We start from the raw sequence: 26322 nt of genomic DNA on the forward strand, positions 1-26322 counted from the left end.
AAATAGGACAAGTGTTTGTTGAATGCTGCAGTCAGTGCTTAATGCAATGAGATACACCAGCTTGAGCATCGCTGCACTGTAGACAGCGGATGGGCTTCCAGTGAGGCGGCTTTGCAAACCCCAATGGCACAGAAACATCTGTGCTTATCACTGGACTTTGTTGTTTTCTCCTTTTTGTGGTAACTTTCCTGATAAGTGTGTATGTATGTACGTGTGCATGAGTGTTTTATTCTGGTTGTGTCTAAACTTGGCAGATCGTCAAAATATCTTGATAATGAAAAGGATACTGATTCGCAGGCACTATTCCAGACCTTCTGAATCTCAATTTGTGGGATCCTATTAAAAACATAGAACACATCTGCCGCCAGAAAATCTGAAGACTCAGAGTGAGGTCCAGCAGGATTCAGGAGTTGTTGGCTTTATCTACTGCTTTGTTTGGGAAAATGAACAACTTTGTGAGCCCAAACAGCCCTGCAGGAGTACAGTTCATGGTCTTATATGAGGGCAAGCCCAGAATCTATTCCTTCTTCCTTCCATTTATCCACCAGTGAGAAGCTGTAGGCACATGCCACCACTGACAGTTTCTTTAACTTCCTTTTGAGGGTTGTGTATGTAGAATATTCAAAGAAGGTCATATCTGACATGAATTTTATTCTTCTTAGTCACTTTTTCACAAGTGGGCTGAAATACAATTCTCCTTGAATTCAGAAGTGAGAATCAGAAAGGCTTTTATAGGTCCCCTTGTTTAACTTTGCACCCATTTTTAAGAATCTCATCAATCAAGAGTTCAAGGCAAAATGTCAAAGCACTTGTTGCTTCAATCACTTCCCGACAACCTTACCAAACACTTACATTTGAACACCTTTGGTGATGTGGAACGCTTTGCACAGGCAAGCCCCTTGGTCTCTTCTGTCAGTTTTGTTAAATGTTAGTGTTAAAAAGTTTATCCTTATCTGATAAGCTGTGATCTGTAACACCTTGTTCCTTATTCTTATAGATTCCTAGTTCTTTTACCCTTTACAATACAGAAATCTTTTCCCCAAGATGAAAACAGATTTCTTCCCCTTCTCCTGGCACAAATTAAGTAATATATAATGATTTTTCAAAATCCCTGGCAATATTTAAATAGGTTAAGAGGAAAATGAAAAATACTTTTAATTTCACATCTATAAGAATAATTGCTATTCCTATTTTGGTATATCCTTTCAGGCTACTTTCCTACACATAGCTATATAAACATAGATACAAATTTTTATAGATTGTACCATTAATATTTAGTAGTAACTTTCACTCAACATCATGTAGGTTTCCATTTCAATAAATATGTATATTTACACTTATAAATATAGCTTATATTCTATATATATAGCTTATATTCTATATTATATATAGCTTATATATTATATATATTATATAATATATAATATATAATATACATATATTATATATAGCTTATATTCTATTTTATAGAATTGATACTAACTATACCATAATTTAATTACTCGTTCCCCATGAGAACATAAGGGTTCCCACCCTTCTTTTTCTTTACTAACACAGACAGCAGCCTGATGTACACCTAGACATGTAATTTGTCTCAAAGGAAAACTGTGTGTGTGTGTGTTTGTGTGTGTATTGGCGGGGTGCGGGGGTGTATCCTTTGAACCAGAAAAATCTTTCTAGGTTAGCTTATCAGTGACACACACACACCTGTTTCAATGCATATACAGAAATTTATACTACAGCCAATAATGTTATTTAGTGCACCTGTTTCCCCACCCTTGGGACTGATGCTTTTAATTCTCAATAAAATACTATGGCCGTTCTGAAGTGAGAGGATTGTTTTTGGCTAATAGTTGAAGGCTCCTACCACAGCTTGCTATCATGAAACATCAATACTTCTTGAAAGGGTGGAAAACATAAGTTAAATAGGGCTACCCTCTTCCTCTAATCACATTTGTTTTGGAGTAAATATTTCATCTTAAAAGGGCATTTCTGGTAATTTAGCTGGATTAATGAGAGGAAACCACAGTCCTGTACTCTTTCTCTTGCTTTCAGAATGCACGCTGAAGATGAGACAGAAAATTGTAAATGCAATGTAAAGTTTAAGTACAGAGTGTAATGATACCAAAAAGATATTCAAAGCTATCAGAAATATACCCTACCAATGTAAAAGAAAATATCCTGCTTTTATGAACATTAAGAATTCACACTGTATCAGAACAGATTCCTAACAGAGGGACCCACTGATAATGACAATGTATCCAGGGCATTTTGAATACATTAAAAAGCCACTTGAGAGAGAAAATATTTGTAAAGAACACATCTGATAAAGGACCGTTAACCAAAATATGCAAAGAATCTTTAACAAATAACCCAAATGAAACAATGGAAAACCTTAACAGATCTCACGAAAGAGAACAAACAGATGGCAAGTATACGAAAAGGTGCTCCATGTCACATGTCATCGAAGAATGCCAATTAAAATATCATTACACATCTACCAGAATGGCCAAAATCCAGAACACTGACACCAAGTACCGCAAAGATGTGGGACACCAGGAACTCTTATTCACTGCTGGAGGGAATGTGAAATGGTACTGAGGTTGAAGAATTTTACACAGCAGCACCCCCGCCCCCATCTGTTATCCAGCAAGTCTGGCCTTGGACAAATATCTGCACATTCCAGAGCAAGGTGACCCAACCCTACTAGTTCAGTCCCTTTATCTCACTGGCCCTCTGGCTGCCTTCACTGGGAAACTTCTCTTGCTTTCCCAACAGGATTGTTATGGCCCAATGGTCTTGCTAAACAAAAACTGGCCAGAATCCACTTAGGACCCCATCTGGGATCCCCTTCTCTCGCAAGCTGAGCATATATATAGAGCTCAGCAGCCTCAAGATTCAAGATGTGATTCTCTTTTGAATCTGCCTGTACCCATTCTTGCATGTGTTCTCTCACCAGGAACAGTTTCACTGCTAACTTACCTACTCGGACTCCTGCGCAAATTCTTTCCTTCACCAAAGTCAAGAACCCGAGGCCCCATCAGTATGACCAGTTTGGGAGACAGTTTTGTGTTTCTCACAGAACAACACAGTCTCTTACCACATAGTTTGGCATTTGGCCCAAGGAGCTGAAAACCGATGTCCATACAAAAGTGCACAATGCTGTTTATAGCAGCTTTTTTCATAATTGCTAAAATTTGGAAGTAAGCAATATGTCCTTCAGGAGGTGAATGGCTAAATAAACTGTGGTCCATCCAGACAATGGAATATAATGCAGCATAAAAAAGAAATGAACTATAAGATCACAAAAAGATATGAAGGGATCATAAATGCTGATTATTAAGTGAAAGAAATAAATATGAGAAGGCTACATACTGTATGACTTCAACTATAGAACATTCTGGGAAAGGCAACACTGTGGAGATACTTGAAAGATCTGTGGATGCCACAGGTTGGGAAAGGGAGGAAGAATGAATAGAGAAATACAGAGGGCTTTCAGGCCAGTGAGAATGCTCTTCATGATACCCAAGTAACGGATACATGTTACTATGCATTTGTTTCCAAACCCACAGAATGCACAACCCCAAGACTGAACTCTAAGGTAAACTATGGCCATTGGGCATTAAGATGTCAGTGCAGATTCATCAATTAGAACAAATGTCCCACTTTGGTGGGAGACATGAATATTGATGGGGTCAGGAGGTAGACAGGAGATCTCTGTACCTTCCTCTTAATTTTGTTGTGAATCTAAAACGACTCCAAGGAAATAAAGTTTTCAAAAAACAAGTCATTAGAGGATTCCTTGTGTAGTCAATTGGCATTAAGTCCACAAAAACCTTTACCTCCCATTGACTGAAAATAAAAACTCAGAGCAAAATATCAAAAGCAACCACTAAAGGACTGTGAAGAGTAACGAAAGGTTCGCACACTGGAAACGAGAACAAGATGAGGTGTTTCCTGTTTTCTCCCTTTTCTCTTGTGGCTATGAGCTGAGGGCAGGACAGTGGCATGTATACAGCTAAGAGAAGGTGTCTTTCTAGCCAGAAGATCAGAGCAAAGGAGTTCCCTACAAGCTGAAGTATATATAGGTGGGAAATCCTCCTTTTTTCTCTTCTTTTCTTCCTTCATAGTTCATGGAGAGTGGGCTCCTAGCAGATCTGGTGGTGGCAGTGTCAACAGATAAAACTTCATTAGGAATCTTCTGGCCTAGAGGAATTCTAGGCTCCTTTAAGGCCCAAAGAGGATGGATAAACCCCAGGGTTTCTTCCCTTCCTTTTTTTCTCTGCTGGCTTTTCTGGGGAGATGATCCCAATTGTGAGACCTGTGTCACACAGCAGTAGACTACAAACCAACTTTATCTAATACCTCCAAAGAACAGAATACACAGTCTTCTCAAATGGATCTGGGACATTCCCTAAGATAGACCACAATTTGGGTTATAAATAAAAATGATAATAAATGTAAAAGAAATGAAATGATACAAAATATGTCCTCAGATCATTATGGCATAAAACTAGAAATCAGTAATAAATATCTGCAAAAATCTCAAAATATACAGGAACTGAACCATCTAAATAATCCTCAGGCTACTAGCACATTGCTAACTAATCCATGGGTAAAAGAAGACATCACAAAAAAAGTTAGAAAATGCTTATCAAAAATTGTGGGATACAGTTAAAGCAGTAGACACAGAGAAAATACAGCATTAAATGTTTCTATTTGAAAGAAGAAAGGTCTCCAATCGATGATCTGGTTTTAGACTTAGAAGAGTCAGTGAAACCAAAAATCAAGTTGTCTGAAAAGGTCAATAAGTTGCTAAACCTCTAGGCAGATGGATCAAGGAAGATGATGTCACAAATTAACAATTTCAGTATCACAGTATTACCTTGAAACCAAAGACAGTATAAAACCAAAAAAAAAAAAAAAAAAAAAAAAAGTCCTCAAGAACATAGATGCAAAGCCTTTATTAAAATTTTAGCAAATACAATCCAGCAAAATATAAAGCAGTATTAACAGGCTAAAGAAGAATACTCACATGATCTTATCAATCAATATAGAAAAGGCATTTAAAAAAGCATAACGCCAACTTAAAATAAAAATGCCCAGAAATAGAAATAGAAGGAAAACTACTCAACTTGATAAAGAACACTAACAAAATCCCACAGCTACCATATTTAATGGTGAGAGACTAAGTATTCTTCCCTGAAGACCAAGAACAAGGCAAGAATGTCCACTCTCATCAGTCTTATTCAATATAATACTGAAAGTTCTAGTCAAGGTAATAAGCAGTAATGCATGGAAAAAGAAAAATAAAGGCAGAGAGGCCACAAGGGAAGAAATAAAACTGTCCTGTTTGCAGGTGACTTGAATATATACTTAGAACATATCCCAAAGAAATCTCCAAATCAATGAAACAAAATTCTCCTAGAACTATTAATAAGTTCAGCAGCTCACAGGCCACCAGACAAACAAAATAAACCAGATTTTTATATATTAGCAATGGACAGGTGCACAAAATTAAAAACATATCATTTACAATTGCTCCAAAAAATGAAATACAAAGGAGTAAATCTAACAAATCTTGTATAAAACTTGTATGCTGAAAACTACACAATGATTTCTGAAATCAAAGATCTAAACAAGTGAAGGGAGATACTATGTTCATAAGCTGGAAGACTCAGCATAATATAGAAGTCAATTTTCTCCAAATTGAAATGAAAGTTTAACACAATTCCCATCAAAATCCAGTAAGATTTGTTTATGGTACAGACATCCCTAAAGTTTAGATGGAAGGCAATTTTCAAAAAGAATAAAGTGGGAAGAATCAATCTACTCAATTTCCACACTTACTACATAGCTAGGTAATCAGGACTGTGTGATACTGGCTGAAGGATAAACATATATTAATGAACCAGAATAGAGTATTCAGAGACAGATTCATGCAAATTTAGTCAACTGATTTCTGACAAAGTTGCAAAAGTATTCCAATGGAGGAAGCATAACCTTTTCAACAAAAATCTGGAGCAATCAGGCATGCTTAAACTAAATAAATCTCACACCTTATTTAAAAAATTAACTTAAAATAAATCATGATTTAAACATAAAATGCAAAACTTTAACTCTTAGAGAAAACATATAGGAGAAAATCTTCTTGAACTATGCTAGACAGAGTTCTTATTAAACTTGATACTAAAAGCATGATGCATGAAATAAAAATTGATAAATTGGACTTGATCAAGGTTAAAAGCTTTTGCTCTGTCGAAGACCTTGTCAAGAGGATGAGAGGCCAAGGTATAGAATGGGAGAAATGATTTTCAATCCACAAATTCAACTAAAAGATAGTAACTAAAATATATATAAAGAATCCTCAAAACTCAACAGCAAAATCCAACAGTCGAATTAGCAAAATGGCAAAAGTCATGAAGAGAGATTTCATTAAAGAGAACAGCGGTGGCAAGTCAGCACATGAAAAGTTCAGTATTGTCAGCTCTTAGGGAACTATAAACAAAAACTACGAGTTGTCACTATACAGCAATCAGAATGTCTAAAATAAAATAACAGTACCACCACCAAATGCTGTGAGGATGCAGAGAAACTACATCACTTAGATCCTGGTGGTGGAAATTCAGATGGAACCGTCACTATAGAAGAGTCCAGAAGTTCTTTAAAAAATTAAATACACAATTATCATGATTGAGAAATTCCAACCTTGGGTAGTTTATCCCCGAGAAATGAAGACGTATGCTCACACAAAGACCTATATACAGATCTTTAGGACACTTTTATCCATGATGGTCAGAACTAGGAAACCACCCAGATGTCCTCTGACAAGGGAAAGGTTAAATAAACTACCTGATCCATGCCAGGAGGCGTACTCAGCAAAAAAAGGGATAAACAATTGAGACATGGAACACCTTGGATGAATCTCCAGGGAATTAAGTTGAGAAGAACCAATCTCAAAAGGTTACATCTTGTATGATTTCACCTACATAAAACCTTCTAGAAACTAGAGAATTATAGAAAAAGAAAACATACTGGGCCTCCCCGGTGGCGCAGTGGTTGAGCGCTGGGTTGCGAAGCTGCCCGCGGCCTCTGCGGCGCCGGTTCGATCCCTGGCTGCTCCCCGGCCACCGGAGGAGGGTCCCGCATGGCGCGCAGACCTCTCCTGCCGCCCGCTGCTCCCCTCAGCAGTGTACTTCGGTCCTTCTGCCTGCTCTGCTCCCCACTCTGGCTCTGGTGAATTCTCTCACCCTCCCGCGCTTCTGACTGTACCCAGTGCATGTATAACCAAACAAACAAACAAACAAATAAATAAATAAAGCATGCCTCTATTTAAAAAAAAAAAAAAAATACTGATGGTTGACAGGGGTGGAAGTAGAACGTAGACATTGGGGGCTAAGTAGCTAGGGCCATAAAAGGGCAACAAGAGGGATTGTGTAATGATGGGAATGTTCTGTATCTTGACCATAAATGTCAATATAATTTTTTAAAAATTTATTTATTTATGCATACAAGAGCTGGGGCACAGGCCAGAGATGCAGGGGGTGAGAGGATCTACCAGAGACAGAGTAGGAACAGAACAGGCAGATCGATGGAAATACACTGCTGAGGGAAGCAGCTGGTGAGACAGGGGAGATCTGCCTTGCCACGTGGCATTCTCCCTGGCCGGCCGGGGATCGAACTTGTGATGCAGTGGCTGCGGACAGCTTCACAGTTCGGTGCCTAACCCCTTGCACCACCAGGGAGGCCTTCCATGTCAATATTCTGTTGTGATACTCAACTACCGTTTTGCAAGATGTAGTTACACTGAGGAAAACTGGGAAAAAGATACATGGAATAGATTATTTCTTACAATGCACGTGAATCTACAACAATCTAGAAAGTTTTTAGGAACTTAAAAATTATGAACAGAAGATATCTGTCCTGAAAGATTTTTCTATTGATGTAGTAGTAAGAACTAAAAGTATTAATTTCCAAATCATAAAACACATAAACTTAAAAAAAGGAAAACCCTAAACGAAAACACCCAAATCTCCATATCTAGCTTTCTAGACAACTCAGGTTATCAGAACAAGGGAATCAGTGTTTCTCTCCAGTAATAAACAGCCCAAGGGAAGAGAGTACATCAATTACACATGACAGGTTGTAACTGACTGGTTCAACTGACATTAGACTGGTGAAGTCTATTAAAAAGGGTTTTTCATTTGAACCAGGAGAAGTAACAGGGGACAGATGGAAAAGGCAAAACAAAAAAATGCACAATGAGGGAAGGGGCTGGAAACCATCATTACTGGCAGAGATTATGGGGCCTAGCAGCGGCCAAAGTGGAGTCATGAACTATAGATACTTTGACAGGATTCAAACCAAAACAAAGTAAAGCTAGAGCTACAAAAAACTACAGAGGGGGCAAGGGAGAAGGGGTGATAACCGAGTCTTCATAGCTGCTAGGCGTGTCCAGGGTTGGGATGAGTGGCTGTAAGGACAGACCTGGCAGGGCCTGATTACAAGGGATGGGCAGAGCAAGAATTGTTGGATGTGTGAAATTCTGTCCCATTATTTTCATTCCCATTACAAAAAGCCTTTCATTTACAAAGTAACTCAGATCTGGGCTATCAAGCCTAATTGATTCCACTTCCAATTTTTCACCCCTTTAAGCTATTTGCATAATAATGATCTTAAAAAATATTGCTTTTACAGTCTTCTCCTCATCCCCTCATATGTGGTGGCATATGGTCACTGCCTAAAATCAAGATGGCGAGCACTAGAAGGAAAACTGGATTTGCAACTAGAGGACAGAGAAGTAAGTGCCAGATATTTCCTTGAAAAGGTCATGTGACCCTATGACCTATTCACAGGGTCATAGGGCCTCAGCTTCCTGAAAGAAATATTAATGTCAGTTAAGTATTATTAAGGAAGATGAGGGTGATGGCTTTACTAATAACAACTAGCATCTGGTAAGTGCCTACTGAACGACTGTGGTCACCGTAAAGTACTACAGAAATGCTCACTATCCTTTTCTAAGTTCTCTCAGGCCATCTGCTTTTGAGTCATTTCTAGAATCTTACCTGCCCCGATATGGCTGTAAAAATGTACAAAATTGCGTTACCTAGTATTGCATCTCCCATCTCCAGATTTCATTCCTTGGGCAGGGATGAGCAAATCCAACCGCCCAAGTCTTAAGACAGTTACTCCTTAAAGAAAAGACTTAAGAACACGACAGAAACTATTCTGACAGCAGAGGCTGATGACTGGCCCTCTTCCCCAAATAGAAGCATGCTTCTCTACTTACTCCAAATGCTGTAAGTTAAGTCACCAATATACCCATGGCTCTCAAGCCCTGTTAAGACAACATGGGTTAGTGAAAAAGAAAACAGAGCAGAACAAAGCTGTACACAATTAAGAGTTCTGAGATAAAGTCTCATCTGTCCATGAACCCCTGAAGTTACATCTGGGACCCCAGGACAGTGAGGGCGAGGAATGTTTTCTATTTCTCTCCAGTGCTGTAATCAAATCTAGACACTTCGACGCAAACAAAACAGAATGAGCTAATGAAGTGATGATCTTCTAACACAACAGTTTTCTCACGGAGCCCATAGTGTTTTGAGCAGGGATAATGTCGCAGGCACCAGGCAAACATGCATGGTCACCAGAATCGGTATCTAGAATGCTTTATTTTTTATTCATTATCATGTCTTGCCCTAGATGTTGAAATGCAGAAGGTGATAACATGGTATAAGAGATCTCAAAGATTTGGGAGGAAAGTGGTTACAATGCAGAATGAAATGACCTGAAGGGGTTTATCTTCATAAATTCAACAATTTACTGGGTGTACCCGTGTTGCTGGGTGCTAGAAATCAGAATTGAAGCAGCAGATTACCACCGTATACATGGAAAAAGCTTCTTTTGTTAACATAACTGAGATGGTGCAAGCTGACTACTTCCCTAAGGAAGACACACAGTGGGCAGGGTGAAGGGGAAGAGGCAGGGCAGACTATTATTATAAGCAGTTGCTAAGGTTGTACATATATATTTAGATTTTCTGCTGAAACTAAACTTTCATATGTTATAATAAAATGTGACTCCACGTGCAGTTAGTCACCTGTGGGCAGGAACAGTGAAATGACATGGGGCAGATGAACTGGGAGGATAGATGGCAGGTGCTGCCCCTCACCACTTCTGAAAAGAGTAAATGAAGATGCAGTCACTTGCCCAACACAAACCTTCATTAAGGTGTTTCTTTTTCTTTCTTTCTTTCTTTTTTAAAAAGATTTATTTACTTTATTTATGCATACAAGAACCAGGGCACAGGCCAGATGTGCTGGAGGGTGAGATGATTCACTAGAGACAGAGCGGGGAACAGAACAGGCAGACGACCGAAATACATTGCTGAGGGGAGCAGCGGGTGAGACAGGAGAGGTCTGCCGCACCATGTGGGTTATTTCCCCAGCCAGCCGGGATCAAACCTGTGCTGCAGAGGCTGTGGACAGCCTCACAATGCTGCGCTCAACCACCTGCGCCACCAGGGAGGCCCAGTAAGGGTGTTTCTTAAAGCCCTTTACAGAGAAATTCTAAGGATTTATAGTACTCTTTTATCAAAATAATGTCTAACACTTTCAACATGCTTCTCTAAAAATTGTTTTTGTGCCACATAAAGAGAGTCTCCCCAAATTGAATGGCTTAATAACCACCTTACTGTATTTCTTGATGATGTGGACCAGGAATGTGGGCAGAACGCAGCTGCGAGAGCCTTGTGCTCCACGTGGTACTGACTGGGCTCACTCAGAGGCCTTCAGCAATCTCAGGCCTTTGCCTGTGTTCTCCAGTGGGGCAGCTGAGTTCCCTACAGAGCAGCTCAGGATCCATGAGCAAAAGGTGCTCATTTTTTTGAGCTATTAGGACAGAGGCCTAACAGTGGCTTAGTAGTGCTTGTGCCATATTCATATTGGTCAGAGTAGTCACAAGCCAGCCCACATCCAAGGGTAGGTGAGACAGATACTACTTTTTGATGGAAGATGTGTGAGAGACGATCTGAGGTCATCTTTAATCCAGCATGCTCAATTAAAAAAAAAAAAAAAAAACAAGTCACCTTTTGTTTTCCTTTATTTTTAAAAATATGTTGAGAGAATGCTCATTTATATGGTTGTTTATATTTTGGGAGACCTTTGTGCTCACCCTCCTCCCTCCTGCTGAGGCCTCAGTTCTACAGGCAGTTCTCAAGGGCTGGTTTTTAGGTTTGGCTTTATCTGAACCTTTAAGATATCACCTATTAAGATAAAATTTCTAGTTCCAGAGGACTGACTGAAATGAACAAATGTAGCATGAAAGGATGTTGGCTGAGTCAAAGACAGACACTGTTTACCTAGACTAGATAACACAAAAATAAACCTAACAGTGGATTTCAACTATTATGGCTCTATAATAGGGGAATTTAAGAGTCTAGCATGACCATGTGGTTGACTGCCCAAGCAGACCGAGTTCTGAGGTGGCGAGGGGCACCATAAGTGAACATGCCAGATCAACAGCCCTGACCTTGAACTGCCTCAGGTAGAGACACACAGTCACCTTTGGACAATAGGGAATCTGTCAAAGCAGAGGTACTTACACACACACAAAATACATGGAATGCATAGAAGCCCAACAGTCGGGCCTACAAAGCTTCAGGCCTTTTTTAACGTGACATGCTGAGAAGAACAACAGAACAGATCTCCTCTCCCCAAACAGTCCCTTCTTCCGTCAAGATGCAAGTTAGTTGTTTCAATAAAACTAATGATGTGCTCAGGGTGGCCTGGGGAATCAACATTTTCTGTCATCCAGAGTAGCCTTTTAAGAGGTACCTGCCTTGGGGAGGCATCCTACTGCAATTAAAGCACTGACTTGTAGGGTGGACCGTAACCAGGCAGCTCCTGGCTGTGTATCCATGACTCACAGCACTGTCTCTTCTCAGCCCACACCCGGCAGGCGGGTGCTGCCAGCACAGGGCTCCAGGCAACAGCTGCTTCTACGCTCCCTGGCTAAAGGTAACAGCACCTACACTGGCTGCTGGCCACTGGTGAGCAAGGACAGTTTGTGCAAACCTGACTGCTTCTTACCGCCAGACATTGAAAAACAGTCTATCTCATTGGTCTTACACATAAACTGAATTAAGCTTTAGAAAAATTATTTTCTCAGCCCCTGCTCCTTAAAAATAAAGAAAACTTATCTTCATTTCTAGTTGGCTTTTATGAAATGTGCCAGCGCACATGTTTAACTACTTGTCTTACAATGAGCTGCTTATCCACTCCTTCACAATACCTACGCTGCTGACGGCTGAAGTTTGTTGGGGGTGTTGGTTCACAAAGCAGAAACAGGAAACAGTCTGTGTCGATGAGAGCCAAAGTGGCTCACGTGGGCGAGGGGAATTGTATTTTGGATCGTACGTACGGTTCTGCATATGCTGTCAACGGGAATTTCAGTTTTGCTAAATCCAAGAACAAAAAATACGAAGATAAAGCTTAATCTTTATTTCTTAATCTAATTAGACTATGCATGATATCAAACCTGTTTCTGAAAGTAGTCTCCCAAATATCTCCCCTGGGCACCAGCTAATCTATTTTCTCTCAGTTTTCCACAGGTCAGTTTACTTTTCTGATGCTTTCTAAAATAAACAATACTGCTTAAACCTCTGTACAATCAAATGCAAAGAGAAAATAAGATTTCATTTCCAGGGAAGATCCAATGTACTAAATACAATAAAGTAAATACATATGGTTGACATTAGTCTTATAGGCAAATTTTTGACCTATAATATTTCAGCATGCATGAAAATTTCCCTAGAGAAGATGGCCTAGTAGAAGCAATTTTTTAATAGAAATATAACTTGAAACTTAGAAATTTAAATTGTATTTAGAAAGGTATTGCTGTCTCTCTATAATTCACTCAACACTGTCAAATATATTCACTTATAGTACATTTTGGCATAGCAGAAGGATGGAGACAGTATCTTATATTTATTTTGCATAATGCTCACAGCAATGCTATTTAAATGAAGTGGTTTAAATCAGAGAATCTGAACGGCAGTGATGAGTTTTATAGGAAGACTGATAGAACTTCTGGAATCAAGTTTATTAAAAGGTTCTGTCAACACATACACACACCGAAGACTATTAAAATAATCTTCACTGCATACAGTTTTAGGCATTTGTGAAGTGGTCTATTTGGCATCATCTATTTTTTTTTTTTTTTAATTTACTTATTTATTTATTTATTATTTTTTTTTTAAATATTAAATTTTATTTTTATATTCCCCCATACAATTGCAAACGCCCCATTCTGACCCCAATCCTTCCCCTCCCGCCCCCCACCCCCAAAAAGTGTCTCTGGTTCATAGTTTTTTTGTTGATTTTGATTTTCACTTTCTTATATTCATTTTCCTGGTCCCTTATTTAAGTTTTCTAGATTCCTGCTATGAGTGAGACCATCCGGTATTGGCATCATCTATTTTTAAAAAGTAAAATGTTATTTAACAGATAATATATGCCTGAACACTTTTTATGAAGTATTTTTACACTTAAAATATATGCATTAAAAGCATCACAATTGTTTCTAAGTCACAAAAACATACTTATGCTGGCAGATTTGGGGGGAAGGTTTTAGGGGAAGGCAAAGGTGCAAAGAACTCGGGTGAGTATCTAAGTTCTTTGACCTACCGCCCTCGAGCTCCAGACAGAGCGGAGCAAGCAAGGGGAGCATGGACATGTGACACCAGATCATGATGTGACCCTTCTAGATATGGTAAGGCAATCGGGCTAATTCTGAAGCAATCATGAGGCAATATACCCTACCATCTTATAAAGTCAAACAAATGCTTGTGTTTCTTTCCAATTTCAGAGATTTTGGGTGAAGCTTCATTATTGCTATTTAAGAGTTATGTAAAGAAACACTTTGCATTCATCACCTCAGTATTTTATTAAACCCATATTACAGATGGGATTGAGATGTAGAGCATGTTCACTTGCACAGTTATAGAAGTACTAGCCCTCAGCTTTAACCAGATTAATGCTGACTTCATAGATGACAAGCTTAGTTTGGCATGTACAAGAAAATAAAATATTGCATTAGAGCACTTGTAATATACATAATATTTTTGTTCATTGGAAAACTATGGATAAATGTATTTAGAATGCAAAGCAAAATCCTCCATTTAGACAGAGACGAATATTCTTAAAATTTCATTTACGGAAAACTACAAAAACACCTCGTGAAGAAGAAAATAAAAATAATGTACTGAATTAGTAATACAATATAGGCTTTCCACACTTGAATTCTTCATTTTTAAAAGGTAGCTCCTAGGAAAGCATGAGACACAACACTCCTAAATGCTTCTCTTGTGTCATATTACTAATTTTAAGACATCTATTATTATTTTGGTCATCTTTATTTATTTTTACTGTTTTAAAGGGCCAGCTGACTCAGTATTATCCCAGACAGATGCAGCAAACCTCTAATAAAGATCCATTTTCCAAGCCTTTTCAGCAACCTGTTGTAATGGGTAGTTGTTGTAACTAATGGATCATGTATTCTAGTCTGAACTCGACTAAAACAGCCCTTGCTCAGTTCTGTCTTCACAAAGCAAGATAAAGCTCCTGCCTTACCAGAATGGGCAAATTACACATGAAATATGTTCTCATGTGTTTAATATGGATAACAGCAACTTGTGCTTCCTCAAGGGCACACTTTATGTGTCCTTTTGTTTAGTGACTGAATGTTACCTAGCTCTCTAACAGAGGCAGCGTTTACTAATTCATGTTAAAATATTTCATTTTTGTAGCATTTATATAGACTCTTTGGAAACTGGAAAATCAGGAAGATAAAATTGTTTCAAACTACTCAAGAGAAAGTTCCATTTGGTTTCCTTTGAGTAAAATGTGTTAGGATAGCAGTTTTCAAGTTGTATGTGCTGTCAACTTAGTGGATCAAGAGGAACAAATAATGAAATAAAATTTAAAACAATAGAAAATATGTGAAATCCAGCAACATAGCAAGTGTATATATTGTTTCATGAAACTGCTTTCACTTCTAAGTACTTGCACACTGTATCACAACACAGAATGTATTTCTTACTGAAGGCCATGGTTAAGAAAATGAGAAAGCCATGCTGAGTGAAAAACAAAAGGAGTCAAAGAGGTGTGTTACTGTTTCCAATATAGAAAACAAAAATTTAAAGATTGATGAAATAGCAAAGTCACACATAAACAGAAAGATATTCTGTGCTCACAAATGGAAGAAATATTGCTAAAATATCCATACTGACCAAAACAATCTACAGATTCAATATAATTTCTACCAAACTTCCAAATGGCATTTTTTTTTTCCAGAGAAATAGAACAAACAATCCTAAAATGTGTACAGACTCCTAGAAGCCAAAGCAATCTTGTGAAAGAAGAAAGGTGGAGATGGCTCACTTGCTCTTTCAAGCTATATTCCAAAGCTACAGTAAAGAAAACAGGGTGGTAATAATAAAAACAAAACAGACATATTGGTCAAAGGAACAGAATGAAGAACCCAGAAATAAACCTATTCACATATGGTCAACTAGCTTATAACAAAGGAGACAAAAATATATAATGGGAAACAGAATATCTCTTCAATAAATGGTGTGAGCAAAATTGAACAGGCACACGCAAAAGAATGAAACTGGACATTATTTTATACCATCCACAAAAATCAACTCAAAATTGATTAAAGACTTAAATTTGAGACTTGAAATCTTAAAATACCTAGAAGAAAAATTTGTGGGTAAAGTTGTTTGACATTAATCTTGACAATGATTTTGTTGGAATTTGATACCAAAAACAAAGGCAACATAAGCAAAAATAAACAAGAGGGATTACAGCTTAGAAGCTTCTGTAGAGCATAGGAAGTCCTCAATAAAATGAAAAGGCAATTTACAGAGTAGAAGAAAATGTTTGCAAATTGTGTATCTAGTAAGGGGTTACTACCTAAAATATGCAAGGAACTCATATAACTCAAAAGAAAAAATATTAAACAATCTGAAAAATTGGCAGAGGATTTGAATAGATATTCCCCCTCCCCCCCGCAAAAATGTATACAAATAGCCAACAGGTATGTGAAAAGGTGCTTACATGGGAAATGCAAAATAAAAGCACAATGAGTTATTACTGCACGCCTCTCAGAGTGACTAGTATCAAAAAGGAAAGAAATAACAAGCGTTAGTGATGATATGGAGAATGTAAATTGAAGCAGCCACTATAGGAACTAGTATGGCAGTTCCTCAAAAAATTAAAAGTAAAGAAGTGCCATATGATCCAGCAATTCCATTTTTTATATTTATCTGAAGAAAGCAAAATGACAATTTTGAAGAGATAGCTATAGTCCTAAGTTCATTGCAGCATTATCTGTATGTGTGGTTACATGTGTGTCCATTGTGTCCACATGTGTGGACTTATGTGTCCATCAATGGATGAATGAATAAAGAAAATGTGGTATGTATGGGCGTGGACCATACACACTCAATTTAAGGGATTATTATTCAATGATAAAAAAGAAGGAAATCTTGGCATTTGTAACAACATGATGGACATTATACTGAGTGAAATAAGACAGACAGAGAAAGGCAAAAAACAGACCAAGCAAACAAAGAAAACCTTGAACTCACAGATAGAACAGATTGGTGGTTGCCAGAGGTGAATGTGTGGGTGTGTGTTCATGCATGCACACGCATTTGCACATGTACATGCGTTCCCAAGATGGGTGAAGGTTGTCAAAAGGTAAGATAAAGAAGTTCCGGGGTGTCACGTACAGCTTAGTGACTTAGTGACAATACTGTAATGTGTATGCTAAGAGAGCAGTAAACCTTAAAAGTGCTCATCACAAAACTGTGTGGTAATGGATGTTAACTAAACTTATTGTAATCATCATTTTGCAATATATACCCTATCAAAACATCATGTGTTATGAGAAATAACATGCTTAATTTACAGGCTGTAATATATTTCGAATAGCTTATCCAGACAGTTTTCAGCAATACATACTAAGTCCATTTACAACCTTCAGCAAACTTCCAAAGAACGCTAATGTTTCTTTTTCACTAAACTTCACAAAACATGACTTCAAGACCATATGCTAGTGATATTTGATCGAGACACTCCATAATCTTATCCTGACTCATGGTTTAAAAAAATATCATTTCATAGCAGTGAATCTTAACTTTAACTGAAATTTATTAAAAATCAAGTTAACGTAGGTTTTTGGTTTTTATTAGTTTTCATACAAGAATAAAAGATGAAATACCTGGAACATTAGGCCTGACAGTTCCAAAGAGGTTTCAATCTTTCGCAGTATAAGGTTAGATGTATTTAAAAGTACTCAATAAATACCATGCTAGGTATGAGCAACTTAAAATATGCTACTTTTCGATATTTTGATAATCTTTAAACTTGACCAATATTTTACTTCTATACTTTACTGAACTATAATATCTAAAACCACAGCACTGAAATTATTGATAGCAGTCTACTAAAAGGCTCAGTTTGATCAGGTCAGCATAAACGGATATTTAAAAAAATTAACTTTCTGTTAGACTAAGAATAATTTTAAATATAATGAACCACAACTATCAAAGCAGCATATATAAAAAAGGCACATAAATGAGCTATTTCTGCATGCCATAAAAATTACACAGTGCCTTTCCAAGAGAAATACTACCTCTACATTTTTACTTTTGTAACTATGCTCTCCATCCATTTTCTCTCATTTGAAAGTCTACTATATTTAAACTCACACATATCTCCAAAGAAAGTTTAGAGTGCTTATAATCTTTTGAGACCAGAGACCAGAAAAATTAAAGTCTGTAAGGAAAGCATCAGGAGAGCAACAGATCACCAGGGATAGCTGAACCATGAGCAAAGGAAAGCTAGAGAGAGTGGGTGCACACGGTCCCCGGGGGGGGGGGGTTTCAGGTTCAATAAGAAGGTGAAGAGAAACACTGTGATATAAAAATCACCCCTGAAGGATGGTGTACAGGTTGTATGCACAGGTTGTATGCTTGGACTTATGATAAAAATGTGCATTTTAATGAGCCACGGGGCACCGCTGAGGACACGGCACACCCAAGTGAAGTCACTGCTAGAAAACATCAGCAAATGAAAAGATTCCAATTTTGTAGGCTTTCTATTGGTTGCATCCTCCGGAGACATTTTATTAGCTCCTTTTTGTCCTGCCTAATGCTTCTCTAGCAATTATCTGACTTTTTCCTAAGTGAGAGGCAGAAAGTCAGTGTGATCCAGTTGCCGGAGGCCAGAGTGTTTCTCACTCAGTGTCCAGTCATCAGTCAAATCATCCATTTGTTCTTGTCAGAAGATTTATCACTATGTAGGGACAGTTGGTATCTTATATCTGTGTGGGGCAGAATGCTTGGTTGGCTATCTAAATTATTTTTATCCCCTCCCTCTTTAAAAAAAAAAAACCAATCATCATGATTCCTGATTACAGATTTTGTTGCTATAATCATCATCAAATCTCGACGAGATTGGGCAGGTCACGGGCTGCTGATTCTTTAAGGTTCACAGTAAATGTTGCCCCGTCCCTTGTAGTACCAACTAGACAGAAGCCTTCACAGAAAGTTCCAGCTGAAGAGAGATCATCTACTCTGTCTGCAAAGTGTACTTAAAAAAATTCCAATGGTGGGATGGCAAAAAGGAAACCACTATATTGCAAGGTTCTAATTTTACCGGCAGCAAAAACAAGTTCCCCTCTCAGGAAAACACTCTGGCTTACAAAAGTGACCCATGGTTTTAGGCTCTGTACCTTGGAGGCCGAGCTTTGGATCTTTGGATGACAGTTTTGGTTATGGAGGTAACAAGAGGTGTGGGGAAGTAGTAGGGCTGGTGGCAGCGCCAGAAGTTCCACTTACCTGGGGTGCCCCAGCAGCCACTGACCACAGGGCAGAGATCTATGTGTGGCAACTAACAATCTGCCTGGCTTTCAGAGTAGGTGTCTATGGCTACTTATTGTAAGAAGAAGAACATACCATCAGGATTTTTAAATTATATAGAAATATTAATCACAATAATAATGATAATAAAATAGTAACTTACTTTGGGTAGCACAAATCAACCAATCTTAAAATGCCCCATGCCGTCTACACTAAGGCAATCTCAAATTCTATCACTGGCCATAGTCACTCATTTCTCTTTATACCAACCCAGTAGGTTTCATGCACTCTCCCAATCTGAACTAAGCAGATGATCTTGACTGTATTCATATATAAATGGACCTTTCAGGCTTTATTCAAATATCCTAATTACTTATTAGGTTCTTCTATCTGGATGAGCACCGCTTCCAAAAGGGAAATAATCTCCAGCCGTTCTTCTACAATCCTGTTCATTCATGTTCAAAAATGTCAAGGATATATCTGACCCTTCCGCTCTCCCACTACGTTTGTGTAATTTATTCTTTACAAAATTATTTGCATCCATTCCTTCTGTTTCTACCCTGCTAATGTGAACTCTTTCAACTTCACATAGAAATAGATTGTCACAATATTTCACAAGCCTTCCTTCCTCTGGTCTATGGCTACCAAGCCACTTGTCATACTACTCCACACTGCTATGTCTCTAACAATTTTGATCATGGTCCTTGACTACACCATCAAGTCTTTTAACCCTCCGTAATTCAGCTTTGTATTTACATCCTCTCACACTTCTAAATGAATTCCTAGTTCACCCAACCTGGTCTATTTAATAACCAAGCATGTTCTTTTTTTTTTCTTTTTTCTTTTTTTAAAATATTTATTTATTTATTAATACAAGCACTGGGTACAGTCAGAAGTACGAGAGGGTGAGAGAATTCACCAGAGCCAGAGCAGGGAACAGAACAGGCAGACAGATGCAGTACACTGCTGAGGGGAGCAGCGGGCGGCAGGAGAGGTCTGTGTGCCATGTGGGGCCCTCATCGGTGGCCGGGGATCGAACCAGAGCTGCAAAGGCTGTGGGTAGCTTTGCAATCTAGTGCTCAACCGCTGCACCACCAGGGGAGGCCCCCAACAAGCATATTCTCTGCATGTCTGTGTCATTTCCTCCATCCACAAGGCAGCCTGCTCCTTGAGTCTTTCAGGTTCCTAGTAAACTTCGTCTCTTCCCGGGTCACCATGACTAGACAGACGCACTCTCACAGAATGTTAGAGCTGAAGGCAGATCATCTACTACTACTCCATCTGCAAAGTGAGCTTTGAAGCTCCCCCCTTCCATCTATGAAATTAAAATGTCTGGGGAAACCAAAGCCAGGGGAATTAAAAGTACTGTTCTTTCTGGACACTAGTTGTTTTTTTATTTTTCAATATATTTTTCTTAATTGCTTCCTTTGTCCCAGGAGCTGTCTAGACACATGGGGTTAGAGCTGGTGAGAAAGAGCGAGTGCATGTCCATTATTACACAAACTTCGCTGAGCACTACAAGAAAGGGGAAGTACAGGGGGCCAGTGATGTCTGAAATATTCCTGGTTGAGGCATAAAGTTAATCTAGTGTGGGAACACAGGAAGGCATGAATTTAGGTTGAGAAGAGGGAGGCTTCCCTGAGGGGGATATCTTTGTGGTGGCCATTTACTCTGCAAAAAGGAGGTGATTTCCAGCCTAGGAAGGCCCTTCCAAGGAATTCAAGAAGGGTCTGGATGCTGGAATCCAATGGGTGGGGGGAAGAGGGGGTGGCAAGGCAGGGAGGGAGGGCCAGAGCACACTAGGCCCTGGAAGGTAATGTTGAAGATTTCTGGGCTTTAACCTAAGAACAATAGGGCCCTGGATAGTTTTGCCAAGATATTTCAAGTCAGGACACGGTTTACCCTGGGAGGGGTGAAAGAAGCAGTTATGGGATCAGAATTCTAGTCTTATTTCAACTGAAACATTTTCTATATTCCTATCATTCTTCCTTGGACATGTGATCTCCTCCAAAGTCAAGTTTTCAAAGCAAGCACATGAATTGCTACATACAGCCATCTTTGGTGGGTCCACTGGGCTTTGACAGGCGATTACAACTGTGCATGGACATGTGTGCACCTATAAACACTAAGGGGAGTGAGTACAGGTCTCAAGTATTTTGTAAAAGTGACGGTTCCACACAATTACAATCCAATGAAAATCTCCATCTCGCTGTCTAGCCACGCATTAGCGCTAAACTTCCATGTGCATTCTCCTGCCTCTTTCCATATATCTTTAGTAGGAAAATATTTTCAGAGACAACCAGCACAATTTTTCCAAGGGTTGTTTTAGTGGTATCTTGCCTTTACGAAGTAATGAAATAGAAAAAAAAAAAATGCAATCACAAATGCATTTCCTCCAAAATTGCATTTATAGCAAGGAAAATGTAAGGCAGGTAGGGTGACAGATTTATTATGAATAAAAGGATAGGTAGAATTTTTTTGAGCAATTTCTGTGCTCAAGATATTGTGCCAGGCAATCTTAAAATAGATGATCTCATTGAATCCTAACGAAGCTTGAGAGGTGCATGCTATACTCTATTTCACAGACAAGGAAACTGAGGTTTAGAGAAGCATTTACCCCAAACACATGCACCTTAGTCATGTGCTGTCAGTCTAGGGAAGACAACTGGCTACTGAACATTTGAAATGTGGCTAGTCTAAAGTGAGACGCACTGTGCCTTAAGTATAAATTGCATGCCAGGCGCTGAAAACTTAGTATGAAAAACAAATTAACATGTCTCAATAATTTTTAAAAATTAATTACATGCTGAAATGACAATCACATGCATTATTAAAATGAATGTTACCTAGTTTAAGAGTCAGCTACTATAAAATATGAAATTTATACTTGTAGCTCACATTGTATTAGTATGCTGCCTTAAAGCAAAGGCCAGCTATTTGCCAGGAAAAACCAAGCTGAGAGAAAGCCAGATGTAGAAAAAAGTAAGTGCATGGATTCACACAGGTCTTGCTTTAAATATCTTATCCCTCCATGACGGTTTTGGGCAAGATACCAAACTCTCTGTACTTCACTTACATCATGTGCACTATGGTGATAGTAAATACTGTCAACAACTGCTGTATATAATATATAAGGCAGCAGGCAGCCAGAGGGGAGGGGACAATCAGTGAAGAATATTCCCTATAGCAACTAGTTAATTTAAAAATTGACAGCAAGAAACAGAAAATTCCCTCATTTGAAAATCATGTTTTATTCCCTTTAAGAGGGAGGAGTTAAAAAAAACTCACACACTGGATCCCTGCATTAGCATAATATATGCTTTATTTAAAGTATTATCTACATATTACCTACAGATGCTCTTTCTTTCCATGTAAGTTATTTATCATATGCCAGAGGCTAGAAGGTCACATCATGAAGTCAGGGTGAGGTATAAAATATCAAGACACAGAAGTGCCCAACTGGCTGAATTCTGGTGCAAAAAATTTACAAACTCTTTTGCTGATCAAGGTCTTTTTACAGTAAGAACTGAGATGAGTGAGTCACAACTGGGGAAGTAAACGCTTAACTTTTTTCCCCCCCTCTGGATCTCAGTGCAAACAAATAAGTTGTTCCAATACATGAAGTTCAGACTACGGCATTATTAGTAATCTGCACTAACTCACATGGCCTATACTATCCAGTGAGATGGTGCCATATTCTGACCCTTGGCTTGTGTCAAGAGTTTGCCCTGGATATGTGACTTTATCACTGCAGGTATCAGATGTACATAATTAAATGTGAAAGGTGGGGCATTTCCTTTACTATTTGGTGTATATGTAGGCTGACAAGTGACAAGACACTGACGTGTCCTGTTCTACACCTGGGTTGGTTGGTTTTCCAGTATTATGGAGGAAGAGGGAAGTAGTAATGAAGGATTTGAGTCACTTAAATCCCCTTTAAATTTCATAGACACATTTAAAACACCAAACTTGATCATTTGTCATCTTTAAGAAATTGAGATTGGGGAAGAAAAAGCCAGCGGCTTCACAGATCTCAGAACTGTGAGAGAGACCATGAAAATACTCATTGCCTCTAGCCTGAACCATGATGGAAGCAATAACATACGAGGTTGCTATTAAAGTGAATATTTGGGGGTGAGGTAGGGAGAGAGGCCCTCCCTTTTGACGTCCCATGTTGCATTAAAAATACACCACTTGCGGGGAGCTTCTGCAAGCCCTTGAGTACATGTGCTCTTCCCGCAAGGAGTAGCCTCCCACTGACCTACACTGCGATTGTGTCTCCATGGCGTGGACAACCACCTTTCAGTACCGCCTCCCACGTGAGGATCATGGACAGGAGTCGACAGGAAGAAGAAAATGACACTTCATCAAAATTATGAGCCACAATTAAGAGGAACCAGAGAAAACAGCAATGCCTGATGAAACAGTAATTAGGAAACTTGGCTGAAAACTTTCAACTGAGAGACCCCTGGGAGACCCCTGCACCTTTGCTGCCCGAAGTCACTGGGAAAAGAGTCAATTTTGGAGCAAACAAACATTTTAAGCCATTGAAGGCCGATTTCCAAAAGGCATATTATAGAAAAGAGTTTCTACCCAGAGCGAGCTTCTCTGCATCGAGTTTACGTGGGCTGACACCCGAGCCACACCTCTGGGGAAACTTGTCTGGTGTCCATGAATGCCTTTTCCCCGGGGTGCCCCCCAGCACCCCGCAAGATTTGAAAAAAACCAGAGCCTCCTTTTTTCATGTGAGCGGCATCGCCGGCAGCGCCTCCACCCGCTCCCACCCTTCCCAGCCCCCTCGGGCCGCGGTGGCGTCTCCCAGAACCTGACGATCTGTCCCTAAAGCCCCCCAAACCCCCCGCCCCCGGGAGCCCGTCTCTGCAGGGCGCCGGGCGCGGCGCAGGCACGAGGGCGGCGCCCCCCGGACTCCCCGTCTCCGCGCGGCTCGGGCGGCCCAGGGGGCGCCCCCCCGCCCGCCGGCCCCCGCCGCAAGTTTGAAACTTTGTTCCTCGGGGGGCTCCGCGCCGGCGCCCCGAGACCCTCCGCGAGACAAAGGGCTGCGCCCCAGCTCCGGGGGTGCCCAAGGTGCGGCGCGGAACAAAGCGCCCCCCTGGGCGCCCCGGGGGCGCGGCGGGGGGCGCGGGCGGGGGGGCCCGGCCTCGCCCCCAGACCCGGCCGCGCCCGCGCCCCCCGCGCGCCCCCCGCGCCCCGGCCCCCGCGCCCCGCCTCACCGCTTGACGCGGATGATCTGGTCCCGCATGGGCTTGATGTCCTGGAAGCTCTGCTGGTTGACCAGGCTGTACACCAGGATGAAGCCCTGGCCGTTCTTGATGTACAGGTCCCGCATGGACGCGAACTGCTCGGTGCCCGCCGTGTCCAGGATCTCCAGCACCGACGGCGACGAGTCCACCTCGATCTCCTTGCGGTAGAAGTCCTCGATCGTGGGGTCGTACTTCTCGATGAACGTGCCGGTCACGAACTGCACGGTCAGGGCGGACTTGCCGACCCCGCCCGAGCCCAGCACCACCACTTTGTACTCGCGCATCGTCCCCGCCGGCCGCCGCCGCCCGCGACATAGACCCGCGCCCCGCGCCCCCGCGCCCGCGCGCCCCGGCGCCGCGGAGGACAGCGGCCCCGCGCAGGGGCCCCGCGGGCCGGCGCGGACGGAGGGCGAGCGGGAGCGCCCGGCGCCGGAGCCTCCGAGCCGCCCGAGCCGCCGCCGCGGCCCGCAGTGCCGCCCGCCCCGCCCCGCCCCGCCCCTCGCGCCCCCCCCGCCCGAGCGCGCGCCCGAGCGCCCGCCGCAGCACTGCCGGGGCGGGGCGCGGCCGCCGGGGGCGGGGCCCCGCCGCTCGGCCCCGCCCCCGCCGGCGTCGCCTAGGCGACAGACGCGCGCGCTCCCGGGAGGCCCCGCGCCGCGCGGAAGTCTCGGCCCGCGCGGCGACCCGCCAGCGCCCGGCTCCCCGGCCGCGCCCCGCCCACCCGCGCCGCGCGCGCCGTCGAATCCCGGGGCCTGCGCAGCGAGCATGCGCCGCGCGGCGGCCCGAGACGGGAGCCGCGTTCCGCCGAGAAGCCCGAGGCGGGGTTGGGCGGAAGCGATGTGAGGGGACGCAGCGGCCTCGGGCCTGAGGCTGAGGCGGGGAGGGTGAGGATCGGAGGGGCCGCGGAGGGAGCGCCCTCGCCCTCCTGAGGGCTTTGGTTTTACTTTGGGTCGACGACGAGCAGTAGCTCGGCTTCACGCGCCTGGCCCTGAGGGAGCGGCGGCAGGACCCGCCGGCGCCGCCTGACGACGTCGGCCTGGCCCCGCCCCCCGGCCCCGCCGCAGCCCCGCTCTGCCCGTTCCCACGCCCGTCGCTGCGGGAGCTGGGGAGAGCGGGCTGGCGAGCACCGAGCCGCAGACTGGAGGCCCGCGGACGCCTCATAGCAACAGCGGCCGAGGCACCTAGCAGGAAGCTGGGGCTCGCCTCAGCCTACCAGGCCGCGACTGTGCACCCCGTGGTCTGATGCTCGGCCAATAGAGAGCCTTCATGCCCTGTGACGCCCAGCCGCCAGCCAATGGGGAAGCCCCAGCCGCCAGCGCTGCCCGCCCACCCACTGTCTGGTGGGGCGGGGCTTTTGTGGCGGGCGCACGCTCTGCCAGCCAATCGTAGGAGAGCTGGCCAGTGACGTAGCTCGGCCTGAGCCAACCAGGGCTCGCGATGCCCTTGCCACCTGGGCCGTGCGGTCTGGAGACAGGCCGGGTTGGCGGGGTCCGGGCGGGCGCAGGTGCCGGGGGCGCTCGCGGCGCGGGCTCTGGCAACGCGCGAGAGGTGTTGCGGGCGAGAGTGATGGGGCTTTCACCGTGGCGTCGTGGCGTTCGGGGTTAGCGTGATGGGCGTGGAAACGGTGCTGAGGGCTGTGGAAGGAATCGGGAGGCGGGGACTCTGTCTCCAGGGCGAGGAATTCCTGGGGCTCGGGGGTGCCCTGCAGCAGCTGCCCGCGCCCTCGCCTGCCCCCCAAACTCACCTTTTCAAGTAACAACTAAAAGTGTAGCGTCTTGTTTCTTGTAGTGTTGCAGGGCAGGGAGAGGGGCAGCCCAAACCCCGTAAACCTGCCTATGCTATATAGGGTTCTGCCATCCGCTGCATCAACACAAAACATATGAGACTTTAGTGGGAAGGAACTTTAATACAATTAGGAAACAAGACAGGAAAGGCAAAGAATCTAGTTTCTAAATGAAGCACCCGGAGTTACCCGTCCCCTCGTGGGTAAAAGTCCATCCAAATGGGATTGGCCCAGAACAAGGCCCCAAAGCCTGCCACAAGTCTAAGGCATCTTCCAGTGGGGACCCACAGAAAAGGGTCAGAAACAACCGGACAAGCCCGGAAGGAAAAGAGCAAAATCAAGACAAAGAC

The 26322-nt window shown here is 42.2% G+C and overlaps 1 protein-coding gene across 1 annotated transcript in view; it reads right to left on the reverse strand.

The window, feature by feature from the left end:
* RAP2A (RAP2A, member of RAS oncogene family) overlaps window positions 1–24510 on the reverse strand; it is a 31944-nt gene extending 7434 nt beyond the window's left edge. Inside the window, exon 1 of the mRNA XM_037528771.2 lies at window positions 24163–24510. Within this exon, the coding sequence (XP_037384668.1) occupies window positions 24163–24476 (314 nt within the window). The 5' untranslated portion in view covers window positions 24477–24510. The remainder of the gene's footprint in view (window positions 1–24162) is intronic.
* Between the last annotated feature and the right edge of the window lie 1812 nt (window positions 24511–26322).

Source organism: Talpa occidentalis, unplaced genomic scaffold, assembly GCF_014898055.3.
Source record: "Talpa occidentalis isolate TD23 unplaced genomic scaffold, MPIMG_talOcc4v2.1 talOcc4.5, whole genome shotgun sequence".
Lineage (NCBI taxonomy): Eukaryota > Metazoa > Chordata > Mammalia > Eulipotyphla > Talpidae > Talpa > Talpa occidentalis.